The sequence below is a fragment of the Lolium rigidum genome, chromosome 5 (genome assembly GCF_022539505.1).
Source record: "Lolium rigidum isolate FL_2022 chromosome 5, APGP_CSIRO_Lrig_0.1, whole genome shotgun sequence".
Classification (NCBI taxonomy): Eukaryota; Viridiplantae; Streptophyta; class Magnoliopsida; order Poales; family Poaceae; genus Lolium; species Lolium rigidum.
In genome coordinates, this window is record NC_061512.1 from 127,945,820 (window position 1) to 127,964,079 (window position 18,260).

General features: G+C 41.2%; 1 protein-coding gene across 1 annotated transcript; it reads right to left on the minus strand.

Moving 5' to 3' along the window:
- Positions 1-2,773: 2,773 nt before the first annotated feature.
- Positions 2,774-8,598, minus strand: LOC124654655 (nucleolar complex-associated protein 3-like). The gene is made up of 12 exons (XM_047193649.1): positions 8,152-8,598; positions 7,577-7,764; positions 6,812-7,020; positions 6,623-6,725; positions 6,155-6,318; positions 5,452-5,590; positions 5,178-5,339; positions 4,979-5,109; positions 4,530-4,844; positions 4,215-4,354; positions 3,579-3,676; positions 2,774-3,490 (listed from the first exon to the last, which is right to left on the minus strand). The coding sequence occupies exons 1-12, from the start codon at positions 8,495-8,497 to the stop codon at positions 2,975-2,977; spliced, it is 2,511 nt and encodes an 836-aa protein (XP_047049605.1). The 5' UTR covers positions 8,498-8,598; the 3' UTR covers positions 2,774-2,974.
- Positions 8,599-18,260: the final 9,662 nt, after the last annotated feature.

Consider the following 18,260-nt stretch of genomic DNA (forward strand, 5'->3'; position numbering starts at 1 on the left):
ACGCAAGATCTCGCGAGCGCGTTGCATGTCTCGCGACGTACTGCCACCGGCATCATGAACGGACTTCTAGTGTTGTGCCGATTGTGTTATATTGTGATCTAAATTCATATACTAAAGAGAGGTTAATTTCTGACGAGCGGAACGAGACTCGTCGCCGGATAGAGATACTACAGAAGGGAGGTTAGGGTTTATTAGATTATTTGTAAGTCGCTGGTTAGGGTTTATTAGATTATAAGATAACCCATGACGTTTGTAAACACGTCTCGATATAGTGAAGTTTTGCTAGCTGGCGTCCATGGTTTTTTCCCTTCTGTGTTGAAAAGGGTTTTTCACGTTAAATCTTGTGTTTCTACTATGTTTTTTTTTTATCGTTCTTCGTTTTTTGTTTGTAGCGTTTAGAGGAGATTGTGCGTAGCGGCGGCATGCGTGTGCTGCTGCAAGGCCGCTAGTGCTAGGACGAGGAGGCCGCCCTCCGTCCAGTGGTGGACTGAAGACCTTCCGATGGTGCAACAACGCAGCTGCCGTATGCACGCGCACATCAGTCAACGCAGCGATTCTGAATCTTCATTCCAACGGGCTTTTCTTCCTCGAGTTGAACACGACAGCGCACAGTACAATGTATGCTTCTCTCTCATTGTTGGCTCTGGCTTCAGAATTGAGCTCAGCTCATCATGTGCTATTGTGCTTTTGTTTCAGGTGGAACTGGAGGACGCGGGTACAACTATGCCGGCGACAATCTCAAGCTCGGGCTGCCGATGGCCTTCTCCACGACGACGCTGGTGCAAAGCGTTGCCGGCTTCGGCAAGCTCATGGGCGCCGAGCTGCCCACACCAGGGCTGCCATGCGACGGGGAGCCCACTACCTCCACAGGTTGATCGGGGAAGAAGACAGTTGGGATAAAGGTACAACAGAACCGTGGAGTTGTTCTCAACGATGGTGCCCATGCATACGTCTCAATTTCTAAAGTTTTATTGATATTTTTGTATTCCTCTTGAGTCGAACTATAAATTTGAGTAATACTTTCCATCGAAGATTTCAGCGATCCCCTATACTTGTGGGCATCAAGGCATTTTCTGGCGCCGTTGCCAGAGATCTTTGCTTTATTGGTAAGGCTACTTGTTACCATTTACTTGTTATACCTATTTGTTTCTCATCATGGGAAAAGATAAGGATTTTGCTAAGAAGGTTATTGTGCCCTTCACTACAAGGAAAGGTACAAATTTGCATTCTAGATCACATTTTTCACCTGATGCTGCTGAAAGAAAACTACTACCCCAACATGTTCACCATTGTCTAAGATGTCTTTCAAAACTGAAAAGCATTTGTTGGATGATGGCAAAGATAAAGATGTGACTCCTAATTTATCTAAGTCTTTGTCTAATGAGGATATAGAATCTAGATATGATGAAGATGAACTTTATGATAAAAATGATATAGCAAATAGCTCTAAATCAACACATTATGAAGAAGAATATATTGATTTTAGTGAAGCTTTCATGAACCTCGATTTAGATGATTTGGATAAATTTGATGCTAGTTTGAGTACTTGTCTAGGAGATTTATTCCCTGTGGCTAACAAAATTGATGCACCTGCAATATATAATAAACATAAAGTTCTAAATTCATTGTTGACTCTGAAATAATAGAAAGGGTTGAAGCATCTAAATTATATGGTAAAGAAGAAGAATTCCCCTATGAACACCTAACAAATCTTAATGATTTATCTTGCCTATATGGGAAAACTGAAATCCAACAATGTTATTACTTCTTGAAATTATTTCCTTTCTCTTTGAGAGGAAAAGCAAAAGCTTGGTACAACTATTTAGCTCCAAAGTCAATCACTAGCAGAGAGGTGTGCATATACTTGTTTTATAATAAGTATTTCACTTCTAGTAGGACATGCCGATGGGAAAGAAGTGAGGACAATGAGGACAAGCAGCACCAGCGGCATGAAGAAGTGCATGATGGAGGACATGCCGATGGTCTCTTCCAAAGTCGAAGGGCCTGGAGGGAAGAAGATCGACAGCTTCCTATACATGTATAAGAAAGGCGGCGAGGGTGTCGCGATAGTTTGCGTCTTCCATGGTAGCTTCCTCACCCCTGCAGAGTTTGTGAAGCATGCTGGCAGGGGCAACGTCTCGAATCCTCTTTTAGGCATTTCGTCGTCAACCCCTCACCGTCGGCATTCTTGTAATTCTGAGCTAGTACCTTGAGAAGTTTTTTCTAGACAATGTTACATTATCTATTGTGCATTGTTGTAACTTGATCCACCAACCTGTTTCAGTGTTTCCGTGAGTGGAACGGAACATATACAAGGTCTCATTTTATTACAAATTGGGAGAACGGGAACTGAAGGGCATTATCATCTGCCTGTTGTGGCTGACTGAATTGTTTTTTCTTGGCTGACTGAATTGTTACATTATTGAAAATTCTGTCAGGGGCAGCTTAAGACCGTTTGCGTATTGTTACTACATTCATGAGAAATCTATCAGGGGCAGCTTAAGATCACTGCATATGTGTTTTATCTGCTTCCAAAGAATTGTGAACCTTATGACCGACTATAAGTTTGCCAGCGGCCATTTTGCCCATGTAGAAGCTGTTAACTTTTTCACAAGTATTTAGCACTTCTAACTTCTTCCTGTGCAACCAGGTACCGCTTTGTAGATGGAATTGGTTTTGATAATAACTACTCCCTCCTCACTTCTACTATAAGAAGTTTTGGCAAGCCAAAGACGTTACAGAGGTTGTACGAAATATGTATGAAAAACAGAGATCACGTAACAATTGCATATTGCAGAGCAACATCAAGTAGATAAAGCATGTAACGTTCGTATCTTGCACAGAAACTACAAATGTGTGTCACAGGAACCAAGTAGTTTGGACTACACTGAATCAATGCAGTGATCCTATGACAAAATTGAAGTACACCTTTATCGCTGGTGTGGAAAGATGCTCAACAGAAAACGACAAATCCCTATGCCCTTGTAACCTTTTTCCTGCCAATTCTTGATTTCTTGCTTTGCTTTTTCTGCTTCTTGTATTCCTTATACATGTTTATGGATGACAATGTATGGTTCAACTCGGTCCTCAATCTCTCATTCTCTGAAATGCCTCTTAGCACCGCAAAATGACTTTGCAACTTCTCTCTGAGTTCATCTTCACCCAACGTGCAATCTGCCTTCCGAAGCACATCTGGGCTTAGGGCGACAAACTCCTTACTGCGCCGTTTCCTTTTGCACTTAAGCGCCAACACCTTGCCGGCTGGTTTTGACAATTCCCGTCCCATTGACAAGTCTTTGTATGCTTCCAGAGGGTTTGCACTAGAAAGTTGAACTGGATTCTGAGTAGCGTTCAGATTCGCCATGCTCAGGACATTTGAAGCCATTCCAGAAACAGATGGGTCATAATGCTTCTGCAGAAGGCTAAGCTCCCAAAGGACTGTAGCTAGTGCGCCGCTCAGATAAGGATCTTTAGCCTCTGGGTCATATTTCTGAACAAACGATTTTTGTTTTTGCTTAATAATCAGATAAATACAAACTGTACATGATCAAATCCAGAAAAGAAGGGAAAGCTTATACCGCAACTAAACTGGACAGGGAACCGCCACCAGCATCATTTTCCAACATGTTTCGGCACTTTGTATTCTTCTGGAGGAGATGCTTCAGCGTGATCAAGGCTGAAACATTAGACGAACATGTAAATCATTATGAAACGACAACGCATTGACAACAAGTGCTTGTAACAACCACCCAGGAAGAAATTACTTTACATATTTGTATGGGCCCTAGGAAGCAACCTAAAATGATCACCTGTAGCAAAAGTAACGTGCTAATGTAGGGTACTGATGATTTACTCATCTTGTGATGCATATTTGTATGGACCCTAGGAAGCAACCTAAAATGATAGCAAAGTAACGTGCTTATGTAGGGATCATTTACTGATTTATTATGAACTGTCCCATGATTTCTGCTACGCAAGATTGACTCGGCAGATGGATCACTGCATTTTACTACCAAACTCGAAGAAAAATAAAATACTCCCTCAGACCCATGGATGTTGTCTGAGATTTTTCTAAATTCGGATGTTTCTAGGCACTAAATAGTATATAGGTACATCAAAATTTTGACAAATCTCAGGCAACTTTCATGGGACGGAGGGAGTAGTAGGCAAGCCTTAGTAGCCAATAATCAGATTGGGTAATGATATATCCAAACCTGCTATTGCTTCTGCAGAGCCAAATGACAGAGCAAATGTGGCCAGACGTTTAATGAAAGCAGCTGCTCTTAGCATATCCTGCTGCTTGCCTTCCCACAGAAGTGTCTTCAGAGCATCGGCCAAAACCTCTCCATGATCTCTGGATGCAATAGATCAGGTCATGTACTTCTCATTGTATGGGTAGCTTAGCTAATATTATGTTTGATATAATAACACATATCCCAGAAATTATTAAATGACAATTTTTTAAGTAAAACATTATCGAGGAATGGATGAAGCAGAGCAAACAACTCCGGTATGAATAGTGTACAAACCTGTCAGGTCGATACTCCAGTATAAGGTTATAAAGCTGCACAAAGAAGTCCTGCAGGTCTACGTTCAAAGCCTCGAGATTGCTCCTCCAGACTTTAAAAGCAACTATGCAGCATTGCAGACGTTCTGATACAGAGAGTGCATTATCTGGCGGAATTTCACCTTGATGGTCTGTATACCCAGAAAGCTTCTTAAGGCAAGCGACAAGTTCACTCATGAAATCCAAATCAATTAAATGGGAGAATTTTCCTAAGCCCTCCAAGCATGGAGCAAGTAAAGGGTGCGAGCCACCAGGAAAGACACTAGTGGTCTTGTACCTGGAATCATTGACATGACAATATCATCATCGTCAGGAGTGCAACATTATGATGTAAGAAATTCAACAATTCTGAACTATAATAACAGATATGAATCCTTTCTACCCATAAACTCAGATACACAATGCACAAACCTTGAAGTGTTCATGCTATGCTTCAAAATTCGAAAATAGGTCTCAAACAGAGCTGCAAGTGTTTCCCTTTGTATCATTTTTTTCTCCTTTGGATCAAGAGTAAACGAAACAGCTCTAAGATCTGCACGAACCTGCATAAATATAACCTCATGAGAATTAAAAGCTATGCTACAAGAGAGTATGCAACATCCGATGCTACCTCTTGTCTGGCCTTAGAAAGCATCTCCTTTTTTATTTTCTTCTTCTCACTCGGTTTTGTGACATCCCGATTCTGATATCGTTTATTCTTCTTTGGTTTCAATTTGTCTTCCTTGCTATCATCTTTTCCAAGGTCTTCATCAAACTTCAAAGACAAGCAGACCTACAGAAAAAAAAAGAGGCATAGCCAGCAAGAACCAAGAATCTTCACGTATCAATCGCATGAAAAGATGCAAGCAGCTGAACGCTAACCGTCAATTTCATCACAGACATACCTCAATGCTATCGGGATGGAGCTGGCAATCATGGAGCTTGACATGGGCTGCTATCAATCTTACTGCCTCAATGGTTGCCTCACCACGATGTTTTCCTTCATTTCTAAATAGAGATCTTATCGCCTCACAACATAGTTTCCTACAAGTTTGTGAGAAATAGATGCAAGTTAGGTCAATGTAACTAGATGGACTACTCTGCTCCAATTGACTTGAAAACTACTCCTAGTACGAAATGAATGGATTAATTTACTAATCCTTACTTAAAAAATAGATACTCATTGGATTAGTTTAGACACCTGATAGTATTCTCTATGGCTTTCAAATTTGAAGTTAAAGTGATTAGATTGCAAACGAAATTTGGGTCACTACAAGATAAAACTATTACAGATTTACTTGTCCATACTTGCTATTTAATGAAATTATGAAAAGAACTAAATGGAATCAGAGACTGACTCTATACTGGGGCCCCATTCTCCTATACATGCACGGTGGGGATGGGAATTGATCTGTGAGATGAAAGTTGCACTCAATAGCTAAATGCAGATAGGAATTTTGGAAGTAATCCGCCATGGGAAATAGCCCAGATGCCAACGTTATGACTTATATGGAAGTCAACTACATGATTGACTCATTATGGCATTAACAGGTACAGTAGAAAATGATTTGACATAACTACATAAGTAAATAAAAATAAAGGAGATACCTGGCTACATCATTCGAGGAGCTTAAATTTTTTACCACACTAGCCAGTAAGCTTTCACGGAAGTTAAAGTGCGGAGCAGCATCTAATAAACTACACAAGCAACGAACAGCCACAAGATAGAAATAGGGTTGCTTCTCCAGTGCTATCAGTTTTTGTAGGTATGCCTGAAAGTGCACAGAAAGAGAAACGAAAGGTGAATTTCAGCAATCAGAGCATATAGAAATCATGTATGCCTGAAAGTACACAGAAAGAGAAACGAAAGGTGAATTTCAGCAATCAGAGCATCTAGGAATATCTTTGACCGTCAAAGAAAGATGCATTATCAGTGGCAAATAATAAGCAATAGGATGAAAAAAAGTCAAAGTGAATGATGAGCCACTGAAACATTATTCATGATCACATCAATCATAATCAAATGACGTTCTGTCACTAAGTATGAAGGGTATGAAGCGGGGTTCAGAGTAAAACCTTGTAGGAGCGAATAAGCGTGTATTCGTAGTATCTTGTCTTCTTCACTTCTTTTGAAACCTCTACAGCAAGCTCTTTTTCTGTCAGCTGCCTAATCCGATAACTGGAGAAGAAGATCAAGACACATATAATATAAGTCCCTTGGAAACATTGTCGCTGTGGTGATAGGAAAAGTGAACTGTCATGTACCTGGGAATTATGTCTCTAAACACAGCAAGCAAGGACATTATACCAAGTTGAACAATCTTCTGATCCATGTCGTTGCATAAAATTAACAGATCATTCAGGGATCTAATGTTTGACTCTGGATCTTCAAGCAAGGCCATCCCTAGTTCAGCAAGCTGGGCCTTCTTTTTCTCAAACAATTCATCAGATGAAAGTTCTTCTTTCACCTCTTCCTGCCAATCATAGTATATCATAAACTCAGGGAACAAAATTCACTATTTGCAGAGTAAAATGTAGCAATTTTGCATAAGATATAAAAGGTTGAAATTATGACCAAGGAAGCTGAATGCTTCCATTTTAATTGATATGATATCTGACAAACAGTTTTATAACTTCTATGTTTGCTTTCATTGTCATTATTTCTGGTATATAGGCTCTATAACAAATATCCATATTCATGTCCATACTCTATATTGAATAGCTGCTGGTGCATTTGTTCATTTTCATTTGGCTCAACATTTTCACTTATGCCAAAAACATGTTACTGAGCCATCCAATAATCACAACTATGATACTGTTGCTTCAGCTACTGTGCCATATGTTGAGAATGTCTAATATACTTAGATATTTGCAATCAAACATGGGCATGCAATTTGCATTCATGATATCAAGCAGTTTGAACCAAAAAAATTATAAATGTGCTGCCAACTGTAACATGGGAGTAAATCACATGAAAGGTTGTTTGGAAAATGAGTTTCAGACTGAATGCAACAAGTACAGAGGTAGTACCAACACTAGTGAGTGCAGATTTTCCTTGGGAACTTCAGTTGGAGATTGCACATTCTGTAGTTTACTATCTTCCTTTTTGTTGGATCTTCCCTTAGGCTCTTTCTGGGAACCTTGGGTGGCACCAGCCCCTTTGTCTTGAGATCTAGATTTAACACCATTAGGCTCGTCAGCAGACCTTGCTTTCTTGGCTGCACGTCATGGCATGATGTTAGACAAGTAGGGTGGATAGGATGTAAGACCTTATGAAATTCACAGACCAAGAACAATGTGAACAAAGCAATTGGCCGTACATTTCATAGGTAACTTTATTTTTTCTTCCTGTGCTTATAGGTTGTGCCAAGCATCTACAGTAGTCTGTTCTTCCTACTTATTGCAACAATCAATCAAACTTGGTAAAAACAGACACAAAAGAAGTGCCACTAATCATTTACTAATATGGAGGGCGTATGGTATGCCCTGTGCAGCTAAGCTAGCAAGTGCTACTACACCGGATTCAGGATAAAAACTGACTCAATAAAAAGGTTCTCCTCATTCCGCGGCTCGAAATCAAACGCGAGTGTGATGCATGATTTTACCTGGTCTGTTGTAGACCACATTCCCGTCCAGGGTCTTGACAGGGAGCGCGTCGACGGGGTCCACCTCGAGCTCATCGTCGTTCCTGGGCTTGAGGGCTGCGGCCGCCCTCCTCTTGCGCTCGCGCTCCTCGTAGAGGAGCTCGACCTTTTCATCGTCGTGGTCGGCGACCCTGGTGACAAACTTGTCAATGGCCTTGATGTTCTGCCGGGCGATATTGTGGGCTTGCTCTGGATTCTCCCTGACGAAATCGAAATCATCCTCAGATACCACGATCTGATCGTCGTCGAGTTCCGGCGGCAGCGGCGGCGCGAGGATGACCTTGTTCTTCTTGCTGCTCTTCCCCATGGAAACTGTACTGCGCTGCGGCCTACAATAACCTCTCAAGTTTCACCGTCGAGGAGGAGAGAGGGGCCGGCTAGCCGCAGCGGAGGTGGGGAACGGCGGGGGCGGCGGCCGGCGGCGGAACAAGGGTTTATGCGGTTGGGGCCGAGGCGTGCGAAAGTGAATAACTAGGTTTTGTGGTGGACTTGCAGTTGGGCCTTGGCCCCAAGTTTGCTAGAATCCCAGATGTGTTTTAGTTCAATTTTTTGCGGTTCTTTAGTTGCCACACGCTAGCTTTTTTCTTTCATCACATTGGTATACGGAGGTAAGAGCATCGTTTGGGGACGTGTTTTGTTCCTGCCCGTTTGGGGGGACGTCGCTTCCCATCCGTGTCCCTCAAACATCGCCCCCAAATTTTTTAAATATTCAATATTGTTTTTTTTGTTTTTTTTTATTTTTATTTCAGTAGATAGAAGGAACATTTCACAAACTAATACATAATTGGAAACATGGTTTTACACGAACTAAGATATAGTTTGGAACATGGTTTCCACAAACTAATACATAGTTAAAACATTGGAAAATTATGAAATCTAACTAGTATTGGCATCATAGATTTCGTGTGTTCGCTGCAAAAAAAAACACTTCCAGGCACACTCCCAGTCACCCAAACTGGAAAATCCAGTTGGTGATGATAGTCCCGTTGGTCCTTTCGAGAAAGAACATCCAGAAATCTCCAAGCCTATTTTCATTGCGAAGAAACAACACTCGGCAAACCCCTAGACGATCATATCTCTCATTAGACAATCTCTCCCTCTGCCTCCGGCAGCTACCACAAAGCAAGTCACCTAACGCTGGCGACACTATGATCATAGTGATTTATAGCAGGACGTAGTGATTCTCCACCGAGGGACGTGAACCTGGGTACATCATGTTCCAATCTCATTCTCGGATTCTCTTACGTTGTCTTGCCCTACACTTCTCATGTGCTACCCCGTAGCATCTGCCGTGGTTAAAACCTCGACACACACCTACACACAACTGAAATAAAGATGAATGCTATGTTAGTTGTATTACATTACATGATCAATATCATCCATACATTACCCCATTTTTGCCTCATGCCTATGCTTTTATCCACTGAAAGTTTCACAATACTTATTCTGGTGAAAACTAAAAATCTACTGATTTTATTTACTGCTTTATTTTACTACTTTGTATCAACTTCTATAAAAATCACCACTTGTTTTGTGAGTTTATTGATATACATGTGTGATTGAGAGTGACATCTCAATTGCTAAGGTCTTATTGGTATTCTTGTGTTTCCCTTGAGTTGAACTATAAATTTGGGTAATACTTTCCATCGAAGATTTTAGCGATCCCTATACTTATGGGCATCAAGACATTTTATAGCGCCATGTCGGAGAGTCTAGCTTTATTGGTAAGACAACTTGATATTATTTACTTGTTGCACTTATTTAGTTCTCATCATGGGAATGGATAAGGACCTGCTAAGAAGGTTACCATGCCCTCCACCACAAGGCAAGGTATGAATTTACCTTCCAACCCATATTTTTCGCCTCAAGCTACTACTACTCTTGCTACTAAAAAGAAAGCTATTGTTCAAACTAGTTCACTATTATCTATTATGTCAACTAGTAATGAAATATATTTGTTGGATGTCGACAAGGATAAAGAGGTTATGCCTGATTTATCTAAGTCTATGTCTTGAAGATGATGAACTTATTAGTGAAAGATAAATCTCCAAGTCCTAAAATATCAAATGCTGAAGAAGATGGTATTTTTACTGAAGCTTTTATGAATGTTGATCTAGATGATTTGGATGAATTTGAAGCTAGCTTAAGTTCATGCTTAGATGATTTATTTCCTAATGCTAGAAAAGCTAAAGCACATGTGATTTACATTAAAGATAAATACTATGACTTTAATGTTGAGGCTGAGAAAATAGAGAGAGCTAAAGCTATTAAGTTTAATGGTAGAGAGGATGAAATTCCTTGGTAATATTTAATAAATCTCTCTGAGCTAGCAAATGTGTTTAGAAATACTGAAATCCAAAAGCTCTATTACTTCTTGAAATATTGTTTCCATTCTCTTTGGGAGGTGAAGCAAAAGCTTGGTATATTTCTTTAGCACCTAAGTCTATTACTGGTAAGGAAGCATGCATCTATTTGTTTTGTAGTAAATATTTTCCTGCTAGTAAAATACATGATATGATTGAAGAAATTATTCACTTCGCTCAAGGTAAAGAAGAAGGCATCCCTCAAGCTTGGGGAAGATTTACTGCCCTCGAGAGGAAGTGTCCAGCCCATGGTTTAAAGGATAACAAATTACTTGATATATTTTATAATGGGCTAGCTAAAGGATCTAGATCTTATCTAGACAGTATTGCAGATAATATTTTCAGGTATAAAATATGGAAGAAGCTAAAGGAATTATTGAATATCATCAGGCAAAACTACGAAGATTGGCATATTGAAGAAGATATTACATATGGAAGAGGTATGCATAAATTATCTAATGAAGTTATGAAAGAAACTTCAAAGTCTCTCAAGGAGAAGGGCATTAAAACTTCTGAGTTGAAGAAAATCTACGAAGAGAGGCATAAACTTCCTATCAATGAACCATGTTTTCCTATTCAAGTACATGCTATAAACTCTGGTAAACGTAATAAAGAGATATCATCTCCTACTGAAGTTTATTTTGTTAATGATTGTACATATGATAGAGGGGGTTTTGATTTTGATATTAGAAGGGACATATTGGAAAATTCTCACAATATAGAAATTATTCATAAAAATCTGAGTTCTTGTGTAGATTATCATAAAATGGCTATCAAGCATTATCATATGATGCATAATCAAGTTGAGCAAATGATTTCTCTTCAAAACAAATTATATAAGAAACTTCTTGATGAGAAGAGACATGTTTGTGGAGTTAATACAAGAGGAGGTTGAACTACTCAGGATCCTGATTATCCTGAAGGACAACCAAAGAGAAAAGAACAAGAAGCTCGCAAGAAGAAATCTTTTGCGGGAAAACCCCCAATGAAAGTGAAGAAAATGAGAACTCTGAAGATCAAGAAAATGATATATCTAGTTCTGATGCTGAAACTGAAGATGAGAATAATGAGGAAGATGTGGAAATGTCTCAACAACGTGAAGAACCACCTGAAGATGTTGCTGATAAACAACCCGAGCCTACAATAAATGAAGATCCTCAATCCTCCAAGGATAAAAGTAAAAGACCCAAGTTTCGTATATTCGAAGATCGAGTTGATTCGGGGCACCCGAACAATTTTTTTAAGACTATTTCGCATAGTACCGCGAACATTGACTTCAACAAGTGAACTCGATGAAAAAGATCGAAGAGTCGCCTGCAATGATTATACCCGAAATTATTATCTAAATCCTCAGGAAAAATACGAGTCTTTGCAATGGATGGTAATTGACGGGACTTACAAGAATATACATTTATCCTTTCTGTGAAGTCTCAGGGAACATGTGAGTGTTGTTGATAGCAAGGATAAAATTACCTATAAAAAGGGCCCATGCCGGTACATCAAACAAAGAGGTACTAAGAGCGACGGAGTCAACGGCAGGCATAGTTCCCTCGATTTGCTTGGGGTTTCCGCCAAAACATACATCATCGGTTGAGGCGAAGTTGCGATTACTACGGGTTCATCAAACCCGCAACATGAGCTGATCACTCAAAGAATTCGCCACCGATAACTTTCGTACAATAGCATCACAATATTGATGCCTAAAAAATTCTAAGAGCATCAAGATTTGCTTCTTAGACAATATATATTTGCCACCGGCATCTGAAGAAAAATTAGGAGGAAGTGATATTTAGCCAAAAGTGGCAAATATGACATCTCCAATAGATTAACTAAAGTTACATCATACACATGAATAAACTTGCACCCAATGCACCCGAATATTCGGCTGCAACAAATATCGGATACATAAAGTTATCATTACAATAGGAGTACAAACATCATCAAAGTTATTCTTACGGAATTTCTACTTGGACATCTACTTTCGAGCTATCTTCCAGGCTCTCAATTATAATGGAAGCGAGGACTTTCACAGCAGGATAAAATCGGCTTACATCGCCATCAGCGTTTGCAATTGCCATCAAATTCAGGGAAGGATGCTTTGATAGTACAAAGGCAAAAGTAGATTCAGCTCCAGCGAGAAGTTGGGAACGAACTAACTTACAGACCTTCTTAGCGTTACTAAACTTCGACATCAAAGTTAGCAATGTTGGAGGAATTTCATTCAGTGGAAACATCGTTTTCCATATCATCCTCAAGCCAATATAACACTTGTCAAAGAATCGTTGCACTTGTTGCACCCGATCTTGAAACTTTGCAACGGTAGCAGCCTTCGATTTATTCTTTCAGAAGACTTCATCAAAATGTGCTAGACTAGTCAAAGCATATACACGTTCGTGCACGCGCTTGTTCTCTTCCGATAAAATCAGAGCTATGACTGTCAAAAGCAATGACAAAGGTGAAATCAGAGAGAAATTATTGACGGTATCGAAAAAACCAAGGAAGAGACAAGCACTTTCAGTTCAAGCTTTTTGTTGCCTTTTGCAATTCACTCAGTGCATATCATTCTGCATCAATGGCTAGCTCGCCTTTCTTCTTTATAATAGCAGCCATGGCATGGATACCACACATATCTTTTTCCATCTGGAGAATGTGGGTCTTCATGCGTTGAAGTCGATCATTTTCCGAAACATTAGCCGAAGAACCTTCAGCAAAGGAAGGAATAGGAGTCACCTTCAAAATACATCGTCAAGTGCGTCAAGGAATATATATAGTATCATTTGATCTCACTCCCATCGGGAGCATACATTCAAAAGGCAGGAACATCGCAATTGCAACAAGGAAATACTGGCAACGCTGCCAACATGGAATTCATTACAATCAAAAGGCCTTTTGAAAAGGCATTGTTTAATCAAACGGTGAAGATTACACATTGACAAAAATAAAATCAAGGAGCCTGGGTCTGGGTCGATAAACTTGGGCCAGCTTTTCCAGCAGTTGATTTGTTAGCTGAAACCAATTCAAGAAGATGGAGTGCACATTTGCACGCTGATGCTTTGAAAAGGCTGAGGTCGATAGCTTGTCCGTCTTGATCCTTCGGCAGCTCTTTCGTCATCAGCTCCATATCGGCTTTAAAGTCGTGCCCCATCATAAGCTGGAAAGAAAAGAGAGCACCGTAGGTACGCGGGGTACGTTTGAATACCTTGATGGTGCCTTCGGTGTCAACGGCGAAAGCGTCCGTCAGCTGCTCCAGCGACTTCTCTTGATTGGCCTTTGAAAAGATCATGGCATGGAGCCTCGACATAACTCCCTTGTTCTTCTGGAGAAGAGCTCGGATGAGGTCGCCAGACTCGATTGCCATAGACAGAGCATCGACAGAAGAATTATCTGGGAGCTTGCCCCTGGTACTAGCAGGAATATTGGCAGCCTCTACAGAAGATAAGCAATAGAAGTTGAAATACAGTGAAGCTAAGAATAGAAGGTTCAAGGATAAGGCATTGAAAATTAACAAGCAAAGCCAAAATGGATTGGCGAAGAAGACCCTCTTTTTCCTTCCTTTGGCTTCGGCTTCAACCCTCTCCTTTTCCTGCTCCTTCAGCTTCTTCTTTAGTTGGTCAAGTTCCTTTTTCAAGGAATATGCGTTCTAGCGGGCAGTGGCAGCCATTTTTACTGCGTTATCAAGCTTTGAAGATGTTGATTCTACCTCCTCTTGAAGTCAAGCCTTATCGGCTTCGAGCGAACAGAACTGGGAGTTGAAACCCTTCAAAATAGTGATGACCGTTTGAATGCCCTATAAAAAGGAGAATAAGACAAAGTGGAAGTTAGCACCTATTAATAGCAATATATCTTTTTGAAGTCCACACCCAACTGCAAGCAGTCGAATGTAGACTCGGGGGCTGATGGAAGCAAAATCATCATCAAGGAAAATGAAAGTTCAAATACTTACAGGTTTCTCGGTGGAGGAAGGAGAAACTGCGGCAGCAGCTGCCGAAGGAATCTCCTTTCCTTTCGAAAGGGAAGAAGCTGTTGAAGTTGAGCAGCCATAGCTGCCGGCAGAGGAGAAGCTTCAGAAGCTGCGGGAGTTGGCCTGCTGGGGCTCGCCTTCGCCTTCTTCGAAGGAGTCTCTATAAAGCCTTCGTCGTTGTAGGCGTAGTAGAATACAAAGAAATTTTGGGAACAATAGAAGAAACTTACAAGTCGAGCAGATCGTCCTCGTCCGCGAAGCCGCCAGAATGTCTCTTCGGCGGTTGAGCGTTGGCTTTCTTCAGAGTTGCATCAACAAAGGGAGCATGATCAGCATCTGATAAGGGGTGGCCCGATCTTCTCAGTAAGCAACGGTGGTGATGATGATCACGGGATGAACCCAACGGATGAACACGACGATGTAGTGGATGATAACTTGTATGACGCAACGAGATCTCTTGATTGGTCCCTGTCGCCAATGCAACAGCTCTCAACCCTGCAAGATATTCGCAACTCCACACACTTGCGCACGTAGCCGCCGTCCATGAAGCGGTAAGTTGCAATCTACTAATTCCCAATGGAACAACAGATCACACAAGCCTTTCAGATCTACACCAAATCAAGCAATATGGTGTAGGGATTCAATAGTTTTGCAGAGCAAACAACTAAGAACAAGGTTTTATCTTAAACGTGGTCTAAAGCAACTTTGGGGGTGTCCTGGGCACTTATATAGGGGTTCAGGACGACCTCAGGTCGAAAAAGTACGAAAATAACTGACCCAGAATAGATCTGGTCGAGACAGACTCGGAGTCGGCCGGTCGCGGAGGCCGATCGACCGGTCTGGAACCGGCCGGTCCGGTTCAAACCGAGCTGGCGCCAGGGTGGAAGCCGGATGGGTGTTCCGAGCTCATCGGATGTGCCCCGGCTGGCACAAGTGCAGGACCCGGTCGGCGCCGGGCTGATCCGGTCTGGGGCCCGGTCGGACCGGACCTGGGACCGGACGTGCCGGCGTGGCGGCCGGTCGGACCGGTTCTGGCGCCGGCCTGGACTTGATCTTCCTCCCTCGCGCATCCATGGGATGTCTTCATGTCCAGCTCCATGTCCAGCTTCACGTCCATCTTCCGGTCCAGCTGCTCCTCTCCTACTCGTGCGATGGTTCCTCTTCATACCTGATCATACATAAGTAATACGACTTAGGCAGTATGAACTTCTCATCGATCAAAGTATCATTTAGGAACAAGTTCACCTGTTGTTTAAGTAGCTTCGCACGAGCTCGTGTCATTGGTCCAATCCTGACTTCATTGGACTTGAGCTTCACAGCAGGATCATCTTCTTGTAATGACGGAGGTAGTAGTGAGGTAGGGATGTCCTCATCATCTCCCCCCCCCCCCCCTTCAAAAGGCGTCGACCTCGACACCCCAAGGTCTTCTCCGTCATATGGTGTCAAATCAGCAACATTGAAAGAATTACTGACACCAAACTCATCAACTGGAAGATCTGTCGAGTATGCATTATCATTGATCTTGGCAAGCACTTTGTAAGGACCATCATCACGGTGAAGCAACTTGGACTTCCGCATCTTCGGGAACCTATCATTGCGAAAATGTACCCAGACCATATCACCAGGCTTGAACAATATCTCCTTACGCTTCTTGTTCATCCTTGCAGCATTGCTCTTGCCTTTCTTCTCTATCAACTCTTTAGTCTTCACATGAATCTTTCTCACAAAATCTGCCCTCTTGGATGCCTCCATATTGACTCTCTCATGTATGGGTAGAGGCAACAAATCAAGCGGAGAAATGGGTTTGAAACCATACACCACCTCAAAAGGACACATCTCTGTGATAGAATGTACCGCCCTGTTGTAAGCAAACTCCACATGCGGCAAACACTCTTCCCACTCCTTCGGGTTCTTCTTTATCATGGATCTCAACAATTGTGACAATGTTCTATTCACCACTTCAGTTTGACCATCAGTTTGGGGATGACAAGTAGTACTGAACAGTAGCTTCGTCCCCAGCTTTCTCCACAGCGTCTTCCAAAAGTAGCTCATAAACTTCACGTCACGATCAGAAACAATAATCTTTGGAACTCCATGTAGACGTACAATCTCCCTGAAAAACAGGTTAGCAATATCGACGCATCGTCGCTCTTGTGGCAGGCAATAAAGTGTGACATCTTAGAGAATCTATCCACTACCACAAATATAGAATCATGGCCTCTTTTAGTACGCGGCAAACCCAACACTAAATCCATACTAATATCCTCCCAAGGTGTAGTAGGTGCCGGTAAAGGAGTATACAAACCGCGAGGCTTCAGCTTGGACTTGGACTTGTTGCAAGTAATGCACCTCTTCACATACTTGTCCATGTCCCGCCTCATCTTTGGCCAATAAAAGTGGTCAGCTAGCATGAGGAGCGTCTTCTCACGCCCAAAGTGACCCATCAAACCTCTAGCATGTGATTCCTGCAATAAGAGCAAACGCACAGACGATTCTGGAACACATAGTTTGTTTGCTCTAAACAAGAACCCATCATGTATGTGATATTTTTCTGGTTTAGAGATACTAGTTAATAGCATATTCTTCCTAGATAGAGCATCAGCAACAATATTATATTTTCCCTTCTTATGCTTAATAATGTATGGAAAAGATTCAATGAACTCAACCCACTTAGCTAGACGCTTATGCAAAGTAGATTGGACTTTCAGATATTTCAAAGCTTCATGATCAGAATGTATGATAAATTCTTTTGGCCACAAGTAATGTTGCCAAACCTCAAGAACTCTAATTAAAGCATACAATTCTTTATCAAATATCGGATAGTTCAACTTAGCACCAGAAAGTTTTTCAGAAAAATATGCAATTGGGCGACCCTCTTGCATCAACACACCACCAATTCCAATACCACTAGCATCACATTCAATCTCAAATTGCTTATTGAAATCAGGAAGTGCAAGCAACGGTGCAGAAGTTAACAATCTTTTCAGTTCATCAAATGCATGATCTTCGGCTGCGCCCCCACGCAAAAACAACACCCTTTTTAGTCAAGTCATTCAAAGGTGCATCAATAGTACTAAAGTTGGGCACAAATCTTCTATAAAATCCAGCTAGATCATGAAAACTTCTTACTTGACTCACATTCATGGGAGTAGACCAATTTTGAATAGCTTCAATTTTAGACACATCTACTTCTACTCCATGCATAGAGACAACATAACCAAGAAATATGACCTTATCTTTGCAAAATGTGCACTTCTCAAGATTACCATAGAGTTTATTATCACGCAACACTTGCAAAACATGTCTAATATGTATAGTATGATCAGATTCATTGCGGCTGTAGATTAATATGTCATCAAAGTACACAACCACAAACTTGGCCAATAAAATTACGCAAAACATGGTTCATCGGTCTCATGAAAGTGCTAGGTGCATTAGTCAAACCAAAAGGCATTACTAACCACTCATATAAACCAAATTTTGTTTTAAAGGCTGTTTTCCATTCATCCCCTTCTTTCATCCTAATTTGATGATAACCACTACGCAAATCAATTTTAGAGAACACAGCAGCACCACTCAATTTATCTAACATATCCTCTAAACGGGGAATAGGATGACGATATCGAATAGTAATGTTGTTTATAGCTCTACAATCTAAGCACATACGCCATGTACCATCTTTCATAGGAACTAGAATAACAGGAACAACACAAGGACTAAGGCTTATGCGGATATAACCTTTATCG